The 10,923-nt window shown below is 59.6% G+C and overlaps 1 protein-coding gene across 3 annotated transcripts; it reads right to left on the bottom strand.

Moving 5' to 3' along the window:
* Positions 1–3,494: 3,494 nt before the first annotated feature.
* Positions 3,495–7,636, bottom strand: LOC131585221 (uncharacterized). Of its 3 annotated transcripts, XM_058851083.1 has the most exons (9): positions 7,585–7,636; positions 6,992–7,101; positions 6,835–6,904; positions 6,585–6,671; positions 5,936–6,067; positions 5,403–5,554; positions 5,194–5,320; positions 5,015–5,083; positions 3,495–4,622 (listed from the first exon to the last, which is right to left on the bottom strand). In XM_058851083.1, exons 1-9 carry the CDS (start codon positions 7,618–7,620, stop codon positions 4,290–4,292), a joined length of 1,116 nt encoding a protein of 371 aa, XP_058707066.1. In that variant the 5' UTR covers positions 7,621–7,636; the 3' UTR covers positions 3,495–4,289. The 3 variants fall into 3 exon arrangements, with proteins under 3 accessions (XP_058707066.1, XP_058707067.1, XP_058707068.1); XM_058851084.1 differs by lacking the exon at positions 5,403–5,554 and having other exon boundaries at positions 5,015–5,320; XM_058851085.1 differs by lacking the exons at positions 5,403–5,554; positions 5,936–6,067 and having other exon boundaries at positions 5,015–5,320.
* Positions 7,637–10,923: the final 3,287 nt, after the last annotated feature.

Raw genomic sequence — 10,923 nt, 5'->3', positions numbered from 1 at the left:
CCCCAAAGGTGCTCAGGCTGCAATTCCTGATGGCAGCTCCACAGCTCTGCCTTCTTTGAGTATCCCACATTTTGAAAACAATTGGCAGATGTTGCAAGTTGCTGATCTTTGTCCTGTAAGCACCAGGAGTTCTCCAGGGTTTCACAGAATCATGGAATGGTTTGGGTGGGAAGAGACCTCAGAGCTCATCCCAATCCACCCCAGCCATGGCAGGGACACCTCCCACTGTCCCAGGCTGCTCCAGCCCCAGTGTCCAGCCTGGCCTTGGGCACTGCCAGGGATCCAGGGGCAGCCCCAGCTGCTCTGGGCACCCTGTGCCAGGGCCTGCCCACCCTGCCAGGGAACAATTCCTGCCCAATATCCCATCCATCCCTGTCCTCTGGCAGTGGGAGCCATTCCCTGTGTCCTGTCCCTCCATCCCTTGTCCCCAGTCCCTCTCCAGCTCTCCTGGAGCCCCTTTAGGCTCTGGAAGGGGCTCTGAGGTGTCCCTGGAGCTTCTCCTCTCCAGGTGAGCAAGAGGGAAAAGAAAATAAAGTAGAAATAGGAATAAATAAATTAGCGGGGGAAAAATCACTCCTTGAGTAGAATTAAATTCCTTGCCCTTGGATCATTCCTTGTGCTTGGTTTTGTGTCAGTGGAAGGGAGATCTTGCTCTCAAAGTTCCATGAAATGAATTTTTTTCTTATTTCCACAGTTTTTCTAATTGATTCTCCCATTTTTTTCCCTCATCTTCTTCAGGCTTTCTCCCGTTTTGCAGTGAAGTGTGAAAAGTTTTTTTCATCAGATTTTACCTTTTTTTTTTTTTTTTTTCTTTACTTTTTCCTGGGGGAAAAGTGATGGGATTTTTCCCCTATTCCCTCTGGGATTGGGAAGTGAGGCAATTTCCCTGCTCTGCTGCTCCCTGGCTGTCAAAATCCTTAATCCCAGCAAGGCAGCAAAAGTTTTATCTCTTTTCTTATCATTTATTCCCCTACAAAATGGTAGCAGATATTGTTTTTTGTTTTTCTCCCTTCCTCCCCATAATTTTCCATCTTTTTCTGTAGTTTGCTTTTGTTTTTATTTCCTTTTTCCCTTTGATTTTCCATCCAGTTTCTCACATCACCCAAGTGGAAAAAATATTTTCTTTGGTCCTGCTTGGGTGGGTGGGTTTGTTTTGGGTTTTTTTCCCTCTCATTCTCTTTTCACAAGGGATGAAGAAACATTCCAGAGGGGAGGAATTAAATCCCATCCCATTCCACCCCTGCCATGGCAGGGACACCTTCCACTATCCCAGGCTGCTCCAAGCCCTGTCCAAGCCAGCCTTGGGCACTGCCAGGGATCCAGGGCAGCACTTCCAGGATCAGCCAGTGACAAATTTCCTCCTTTTCCACCCTCATTACTCCGATTTTCCCAGGAAAGGTGGGAATTTCTCACCATGGGCATGATCAGCTGGGAGCATCCACAGGGAATGGGAATGAGAAAAAAGCCCCAAAAATTGGCTGCCAGAGCCAGAAATGGCAACAGGGGTTGCTCAATGTGAGTATAAAATGCATTTAATAAGTTTAATTGCACCAAAATTAAGAGAATTAATTGTCCCTGTTTAATGGGCATTGATGGTTGAGGACTGAACAACAATCCCAGCCATTCCATGGAAATTATGGGATTTCAACAAAACACACACCTGATGGAGCAGAGCTCCTCGAGGATGGAAAGAGTGGAATTCTCCAGGCAGGGTGGGAATTTTTGCCGTGGGACCACCAAAATCCCCTTCCAAGCAGAGTTTCCCTCAGGAGTGAAACACTCGTTGCCATTTGTGCCTTTCAGAGGGGTTTAGTTACAAAATGTCTTAAATTGGGAATAAAGGCTCTGCTGGAGCAGCGTCCTACAGGAATTCCTGGAATCAGGAAGAAGACAGCGAATGCACCTTTAGCTCAGCACTGCTGCACCCTCATTCCTGTGGGGAATAATTAACCAGGAGAATAAAAATGTCTTTTCCAGGCTGAAATTGCCTCAGAATAGTCGGAATTAATCCCTGAACCCACCCTGTTCCCTGTGGCACGGCTGGAGTTCATCATCATCATCATCATCCAAGGAATCGAGGTGATGAACCAGGACTGGCCAGGAAAAGTGGGAATGAGGGAGGTACGTTTACATTTGAGGTTGCTCCAAACCCCATCCAGCCTGGCCTTGGGCACTGCCAGGGATCCAGGGGCAGCCCCAGCTGCTCTGGGCACCCTGTGCCAGGGCCTGCCCACCCTGCCAGGGAACAATTCCTGCCCAATATCCCATCCATCCCTGCCCTCTGGCAGTGGGAGCCATTCCCTGTGTCCTGTCCCTCCATCCCTTGTCCCCAGTCCCTCTCCAGCTCTCCTGGAGCCCCTTTAGGTCCTGGAAGGGGCTCTGAGGTGTCCCTGGAGCTTCTCCTCTCCAGGTGAGCACCCCCAGCTCTCCCAGCCTGGCTCCAGAGCAGAGGATGAAGAATTCCCAGATGTTTTACTGGGAAGTGCTGCACTTCAGACCCTTCAGCAACATCAGCAACTTCCCAAGCAATCCCTGGGATCCTCTGGATGGCTCCAGAGCGAGGCAGTGGCTGCGGTGTCCCAGCACATTCCAGCTGCACCCCAGGGTGGGAAAAAAGGTCAGAAATGGGGGGGAAAGGTGAATTCATGGATATTTGAAAACATCTGACTCCATCTGCTGCCTCACAGCTCCTTTAGAGGCTCCTCCCAGGAAAGTGTTCAATTGGTTCCAAAATCCCAACAGCACCACAGGGCTGGAAAACTCCATCCCAAAAACATTCCCAGCTCAATTCCCACTGGAAAGGATCCTGCTCCAGAACCAACCAAAAGATCTCCTTTAAATCACGTCCATTTTACTCTTTTGTTTGCCCTGGGGAATAATTTCAGTTTCTTGTGGCAGTGGATCCAAAGGATCCAGGACCCCACACATGGCACCAGGACCTGGACCCAGGCACCAACACCGGGACCCTGAACCCTAAAATTTGGCACCCACCCCTATGTGGGACCCTGCACCTCAACATTGGCACCCTACAACCCAAAACTGGGTCTCTGCACCCCAAAACTGGATCCCTGCACTACCTGGGACCCAGCATCACCCCAGGCTGTGCCCCAGAGGTGCCCCCAGGATTCCCTCCCTGGTTCTGCGACATCACGAGGGAGCACCTGGCACTTGGACAAGCGGAAAATCCCCCGGGATGAAGTCCTGGCTGTGACCATTCAGGGATTTGGGAACCATTTCTCCAGCAATCTCCTGCTGAAGGGTCAGTTTTGTGTCCCTTGGTGCCATCCACATGTCCAGGAACCCTGAGGTTGGCAGAGACACCCACAGAGCCTTGCAAACATTTGGGGTTTAATTAAAAACTGTATAAAAATGGGTTTGTGGCACTGTCCTGCTTGTGAAACTTAAAAGGAAAATAATAAATTCTGACCTTCAGCCAGGGACTGGCCAAGCATCCTGAGGGATCCCACATTGCAGAGAAACAAACAAAACTCACTTTTATTTTCATTGGAAAGAAAACACACAAATATTCCAATCCTCATCCATTCCCTCCCCTGGGCAATGAAATCCTGCAAGAAACTCCCATTTTTCCCTTTTCACGTGTAGAAACTTTCCTTGGGTGTTCTCCTGCAAATTAAAACCAGCATTTCCCAAGATGTGCAGAGATGGAGGAATGGGTTTCTCTTTTTTCCAGATTAAATTAAAGCATCCAAACAGAACAGTTCCCTTGGATTTTCTCTGTCGCAGGGTCAGCGATCCCAGCCTGGCTCCATGGGCAGATCCCACCTGTCCAAGGGCACTTGGCAGCTCCAGGATCTGTCACAACCTCGTGGTGCTTTTTGAGGAATTTTCAGGAGCTTTGTTCTGCCTATTGTAATTCCATAACTGAGACCTCAGTGTCCAGGGAGAAAACTCAGAATCACGGAATCATTAAGGCTGGAAAAGACCTCCAAGATCATCAAGTCCAACCTTTGAGCAAATCCCACTAAACCCCATCCCAAAGTGCCACAAGGACCCGTTTTTTTGACACTTCCAGGGATGGTGATTTCACCACTGCCCTGGGCAGCTTGGTCCAGTGTTTAACTTCCTTTTCAACTTGGAATTTTTCCCAAATATCCAACCGGTGTCCTCGTGGTGGAACAGAAGAGAAAATGTCACCTGCAAGCTGCCCCCGGCTCTGTCCCAGAGTGAGAGATGGGAGAGTGACCAGGGGAGGATCTGCAGGGTGGGAAGAGGATGTGGGAGCCCTGTGCCTGATCCCTGGGATTCCATGGCCATCCCACCTGACTCCCTCAGGATCCAACAGTGACCCTGGGATCACTGGTGCCGTGGGGTGGTGCTGGTGGGACCTGCCTGAGGGCTGTTCCCACCGGGAATTCTGCTCCATGGTGGAGCTCAGCCCCTCTTCCTTTCCTTGGATCAGCGCTGGGCCGGTGGCAGAGGGGGAGTCCCCACCCCGGGCTGGCCCCGGGGCTCCTCTCTGGTGCCCGATTGTCCCCCAGGGCTGTCGGGCTCCCAGTGTCCCGTGTCTTCTCCAGCTGCAGCTCCTGGAAGTGCTGCTGGAGCTGCTGCAGGAGCCCCCGGGAGCTCAGGGCCAGGGAGGGATGGGGATGTTCCCTCTGTCCCTGCACAAGAGAGGGAAAAGTCAGCTCGGCCCAGGTTTGGGAGCTCCAGGAGGATCCTGCCCACACATTCCTGGTTTCTCTTGGCTTGGAGATCAGCCCTGGACTTCTGGGGCTGGACCTTTCACCAGACAGCGCTGACGGAGCCTCCGGAGCTGCTCCGGGGGTGCCCGTGGCTCTCTGAGACCCCAACCCCGCTGAGACCCGGCCCGGCCTCGGAGCAGGAGCAGGAGCAGGAGCAGGAGCAGGAGCAGGGACAGGAGCAGGAGCAGGAGCAGGAGCAGGAGCAGGAGCAGGAGCTGGAGCAGGAGCAGGAGCAGGAGCAGGAGCAGGAGCAGGAGCAGGGACAGGAGCAGGAGCAGGAGCTGGAGCAGGAGCAGGAGCTGGGCATTCACCTGGACCAGGGGCTCCCTCGGGGCTCCTGGAGCTGGGACCTTCTCCGGCTGCTGCCTCTGCTCCCCGTCCTGCTCGGGGACAGAACCAGGGCTGGCACCCAAAGGGAAAGCTCCAGGGGTGAGGAACGGGGCTGATGCTGTCATGGGCTCCGTGTCCTTCCTCCCAGCCCCCGAATCACCTCCTGCCTGTGTCCGGCGGCTCCCAGGGCTCTCTCCAGCCTCTGCCACTGCCCGAGGCGCCGCTGGATTTGCTGCCGGAGCCGCCGCAGGGCAATGAGGGCGCGGCTGGGGGAGGGCAGGGATGAGCTGCGGGGACAGGGAGGGAGGGAGGGAGGGAGGCTCGCACGAGTGGGACCCCCCGTCCCCCTGGGCAGCTCCTGGGACCCACCCGAGCGCTGCCGGCGAGGGGCCGGGTCCCACGGCACTGCTGGGGCGGGGGGGGGTCCCCAGGCCCGGGGAGCCCCCAGCCCGCCCCGGCACCGCCGGGTCCCGCGGGCGGCTCGGGAGATGCTCCCGCAGGATCCTCCTGCCGGCCCGACCCTGGAGGAGCAGGGAGAGAGGATCAGAGCAGCACCAGCTCTGTCCCCCGAGCCCACGCAGCCTCTGCTGGGAGAGCTCTGGAGCCAGGTCAGAGCTTCAGGGAACATCCGCAGCCCCCAGGGCCGAGCAGAGGTTTGGCAGGAGCAGAACAAGCACATAAACACCCGGAGGGCGCCTCCTCTGCCCCCCGAGCCCCCTCCCAGCCCAGTCCGTGCCCCCGACACCGCCGTCCCCCCCCCCAGCCCCTCTCCTGGAGGGGACAAAACCTCTGGGTGGCCTCAGAGGAGCAGCACATCTGGGCTGCTGTGCCCCCCGGCTCTGGGGCCGGCTGTGTCCTGGAGCTGCCCCACATCCCCACCGCTCCCTCTTCCCTTCCCTGACCTGCTCCAGGGCCTCCCGGAGCTGCCGAAGGGTCTCCGCCTTGTCCCTCTGGAGCAGCCCGTGGAGCCGCTGCAGGACCCGCAGCCGCTGCTGCAGGAGGGAGCGGCTGCCCCGCTCCAGCTCCCGCAGCCTCTGCAGGAGGAGCAGAGTCACCCTGGGGCTGCCCAGGGCCACCCCCGGCTCCTGCAGGGCTCTTCCCACGGGCAGTGTCCGGGTCCCTCCCGGCCAGGGCGGCACCACCCCCGCCTTGACGCCCATTGGAAAAGAGCTGAAGTTTGGTGGGTCAGTGCCAGGAATTCTCACCCCTGCCTGCTTCTCTGCCCTTCCCAAAATTCCAGCTCTCCCTGCCTCTGCTGGGGCTCTCCAGGGAGCTTCTGACCTGCAGACAGTCACCCCAGTTCTCCTACAGCCACAAGGGTGGATTTCCCCACAAATCCTTCTCCTAAAAGCCTCAGTCCCTCAATAAAACCCCCCGGTGGATAAATCCAGTTTGGTTCTTCAGGAATTTGGGCAGCACGGAATGTTTCCCAAGGCATGCACGTGGCTGGAAAAGGGGCTGAGCTGCTGGCAGGGGTGGGATGTGTGTGTTCCTTCCCACGGCCCCGCCGGTGTGATCCTGGCCCCTCTGGAAAACCGGGAGTGCGCTGACCTCCAGCAGCTCCAGTTTCTCTTCTTGTGAAGTTTTCTCCTTGTCCAGCCACTCCTGGCCCACACAGGCTCTCTGCCCCTGCCAAGACTGGAAAAAACCCCTCTTTTCCCATTCCCACATCTTTGCCTCTTGCAGGAGCCGGCTCTGGCCCTCCCATCGCAGCCAGGAGCAGCAGAGCCCCCAGCCTGTCCCTGCCACCTGCAGCAGTGCCAGGCCAACCCCTGCTGGGGCCACCTCGAGGTCACCTCACCATCCTCTGCAGGTCTGTGTGGCACCGGTGGTTGGTGTCCCAGGTGTGTCCCAGCAGTGCCAGGCCAGTCCTGTGCCAGGGACAGCGTCACCCACGTCCCCAGCCAGGCCCCAGCCCAGCCCTCAGGGTGCAGGACCCGTCCCTGGAGCCCCCTTACCTGGCTCTGTCCCCTTTGCTCCAGGGCTCGGCACCGGATCCCGGCTCTCGCGTCCCCTCCTGGCGGCTCCGCAGGGACCAGCGCGGTGGCACCGGCTGCCCCGTCACCCCCTGGCACCCAGGACCGGGGTCACAAACCCGTTTTCCCTTTTCTATTGCGTTTCCTCGTGCCTTTCCGTGGGACACAAGGAGCAGGGCCAAGTGTGGTGTCCTGGCCACATCCCGCTGCTCTCCAGCAGAGCCAGGAGCATCCCTGCACCCATCCCTGCCCCCACCAGTGCATCCTGTCCCAGCTGTGCCTGTGGCAGACCCCAAACCCCAGAGCCCAGGGCCGTACCTTGCAGGGCAGCCCCCCTTTCAGGTCCCCACGCAGCCCTGGGGACACGGGTGACCCCCAATGCCCGGGGGCTCCCAGGGCTGTGCCAGCACCTGCGGGGAAAATGGCATTTGGGGGAGGGGGCCCCACAAACCCACAGAAACCCCACAGGCAACTGGGGCTGGTCCCTGCCACTGTGTCCCTGGCCCTGCCATGTCCCTTCCCCTGCTTGTCCCAGCCCTGCACCTCCCAGTGCCCCACGGCCAGCCCGGACTCACTCCTGCTGCCGCCTGCTCCTCCCCTGGCCGTGCCATCCGTGCTGAGGGTGACATTCCCTCCATGTCCCCAGGGAGCCGCTGGCTCCCGTGGCCTCATGCCCAGGACGGGATGTCCCCCGGCTCTGGCACTGCTGGCCCTGGGAAAGCTGCTGCCAGGAGAGCCTGTCCTTGTCCCAGCCCTGCTGGTGCCAGCAGAGATCCCTGGAGTTCTCCAGGAATGCCCAGGGGAGGCGGTGGCCAGCAGGTCCCCACGGGGAGAGTCCCTGTGGCCCAGGGCTGGCTGGGCAGGGGGGGATGGCCAGGGGACCCCCCAGGCCACCCCCACATGGCTCTGGCTCAGGCGGGAGATCCTCGCTCCCAGGGACTCCAGGCTCTCCCTCCTGCTCCGGGATGGAGATGGGTCCTGCCAGGGGGCTCTGCCCAGCCGTGCCCGCGTGTCCCGACTTCTCCCTGTGGGGAACAAGGGCTCATCCTGCCCGGGGTGAGCTCCTTCCGTGGGGCCATCCCCAGCAGGCTCCTGCTGGCACAGCAGCGGCTCCACCATCCCCTCCCAAAAGCTGGCAGCAAAGTCCTCGGTGCAGACGGAGCTGGAGCTGCTCCAGTGCCCCGGGCTGGGCTGGGAGTCCAGGAGCTGAGCCCAGGAGTGCTCCTCTTCCCCTGGGACAGGGCTGTCACCCCTGGTGTACCTGGCACGACGTCCTGCCAGCTCTGTGGGGGACAGCAGAGCCATCAGCCCACCCCAGTGGGAAGGAGCCATCCCATCCTGCTGGATCTGAACCGCCTTGGAGGGGCTGGCAATTCCTATTCTTATCAAGGAGCACTTGGGGAGCACCAAAGCACCGACACTGAACACATCCCACCCTCTCCTGAAAGATCCTCAACTGCTTCCAGTAGGAAAAGCCACGGTATCATCCTTATTTTCATTTTAAACCAGGGTCATTTTTGACCTTGATGCTCCCAGGGTCGGCACAGCGTGGCGGGGGCAGTGCCAGCGAGGGCTGGCAGCACCCAGGATGGGGCAGGGATGTTGTCAGCTCTTCCCAGGAGGAAATTATCCCTAATATCCAATCTAAAGCTCCCCAGCATGACTTGAGGCCATTTCCCCTTGTCCTGTCCCTGTTCCCTGGGAGCAGAGCCCGACCCTCCCCGGCTGTCCCCTCCTGGCAGGGAGTTGTGCAGAGCCAGAAGGGCCCCCTGAGCCTCCTTTTCTCCAGGCTGAGCCCCTTTCCCAGCTCCCTCAGCTCCTCCTGGGGCTCCAGCCCCTTCCCTGCTCCCTGAACCTCTGCTCCATCATCATTCCCAGCCAGGCCTTGCTCTGCAGGAGAACTGGCAGAGGGGGCTGGGGGCCCCAGGAGAGCTGGGAGAGCCTCAGAGTGCCCCATCCCCACTCACCGGCCATCCCAGGACGCTGCTGCGATGGATGGCACCGTCCCTGCTGCCACCAGCTCTCGACACAGCCACACGTGGGTGCTGCAGAGAGCGGAACAGGGAAGGGAACAGGGAATGGAACAGGGAATGGCACAGGGAATGGGACAGGGAATGGGGCAGGGAATGGGGCAGGGAATGGGGCAGGGAATGGGACAGGGGATGGAACAGGGAATGGGGCAGGGAATGGGACAGGGAATGGGGCAGGGAATGGGGCAGGGAATGGGACAGGGAATGGGGCAGGGAATGGGACAGGGAATGGGGCAGGGAATGGGACAGGGAATGGGGCAGGGAATGGGACAGGGAATGGGGCAGGGAATGGGACAGGGAATGGGACAGGGAATGGGGCAGGGAATGGGACAGGGAATGGAACAGGGGATGGAACAGGGGATGGGACAGGGAATGGAACAGGGAATGGGGCAGGGAATGGGACAGGGAATGGGACAGGGAATGGGGCAGGGAATGGGACAGGGAATGGGGCAGGGAATGGGGCAGGGAATGGGACAGGGGATGGAACAGGGGATGGGACAGGGAATGGAACAGGGAATGGGGCAGGGAATGGGACAGGGAATGGGGCAGGGAATGGGGCAGGGAATGGGACAGGGAATGGGGCAGGGAATGGGACAGGGAATGGGGCAGGGAATGGGGCAGGGAATGGGGCAGGGAATGGGACAGGGAATGGGGCAGGGAATGGGGCACTGCCAGATGAGTTCACCAGGGGGGACAAGGCAGGAGCTGGGCTGTGTCTTCATCCCCACATCTGAGCCCCACAATGGAATCCCCCATTCCCACACCCCACACCTGGATTTGCCAGGCATCAGCAGGGTCCAGGTCCAGGATCCTGGAAACCCTGGGGTCCAGGGCTGCAAAGAGGAGAGAACCACCGATGGTCCTAAAGCCCTTGGGGTGGGGCCAGAAATCCCATGGGCGGTTCTCCAGTGGGGCCAGGCAGGGCAGGCACCGCCCGGCCCTCCCAAACCGTGGAGGGGATGGGGTAGGTCCGTGCTGGAGCAAAGGAGTGCGAGTCCCGGTGTGCTGGTCCCGGTGTGTCTGTCCCAGTGTGACTGTCCCGGTGTGACTGTCCTGGTGTGCCTGTCCTGGTCTGTCTGTCCCGGTCTGTCTGTCCCAGTGTGTCTGTCCCGATGTGTCTGTCCTGGTGTGCTGGTCCAGGTGTGTCTGTCCCGGTCTGTCTGTCCCAGTCTGTCTGTCCAGGTCTGTCTGTCCCGGTCTGTCTGTCCCGGTGTGCCTGTCCAGGTGTGTCTGTCCCAGTGTGTCTGTCCCAGTGTGTCTGTCCTGGTGTGTCTGTCCCGGTGTGTCTGTCCAGGTCTGTCTGTCCCGGTGTGTCTGTCCCGGTCTGTCTGTCCCGGTGTGCCGGTCCAGGGCTTAGGGAAGCTGCTGAGTCTGACACAGCCCGGCCCGGCTGCCCCCGGTTCTGATGGGCCCGGGGAATGTTTTTCCTCAAACCCAGGACACGGCACCGGAGCTGCCCCCGGAGCTGCGGTCCCGGGGCCACCGCCGTGCCCAGCGCCCCGAGCCCCCGGCGCCCAGGGGGGGTCACAGTGCCCGGGTCCCCCCAGCGCAGCCCCGACTCACCTGGGGCCGGCACAGAGGAGGCAGGAGCGGGACGGGCAGGGCTGTGTGTCCCTGTCTCCTGGCAACATCCCGCAGGGACCGGCCTCAGCCTGCCCGGATCAGCTCCTGCCCACCAGCCACAGGGAACCTCCGTGTCTGGGAACCTTCCCTGAGCCCCGTTTGCTGCTCCTCATTCCCTGCTCCTCCTCTGGGCCAGACTCCCCTGGGACATCTCCCTCCCGGGGCAAACCCTGCCCTGGTTCTCCTCCTTCAAGCTCCCAGATGATCTCTTTTCACATTCCTGCTTCCCTGGACCTCCTGCCCTTGGACACCTCCTGCCTT

This window comes from Poecile atricapillus, chromosome 16 (genome assembly GCF_030490865.1).
Source record: "Poecile atricapillus isolate bPoeAtr1 chromosome 16, bPoeAtr1.hap1, whole genome shotgun sequence".
NCBI classification, from domain to species: Eukaryota; Metazoa; Chordata; class Aves; order Passeriformes; family Paridae; genus Poecile; species Poecile atricapillus.
The sequence above is the reverse complement of the archived record's forward strand: the minus strand, read 5'-3'. Positions and strand labels throughout refer to the sequence as shown.

Coding starts and splice junctions, on each gene's coding strand:
- LOC131585221 (XM_058851083.1), bottom strand. CDS start 7,620: ATGGCACGGCCAGGGGAGGAGCAGGCGGCAGCAGGA. Junction 7,102..7,584: donor AGGAGCAGGCGGCAGCAGGA/GTGAGTCCGGGC, acceptor CCTGGGTGCCAG/GGGGTGACGGGGCAGCCGGT. Junction 6,068..6,584: donor AGAAACTGGAGCTGCTGGAG/GTCAGCGCACTC, acceptor CTCCTCCTGCAG/AGGCTGCGGGAGCTGGAGCG.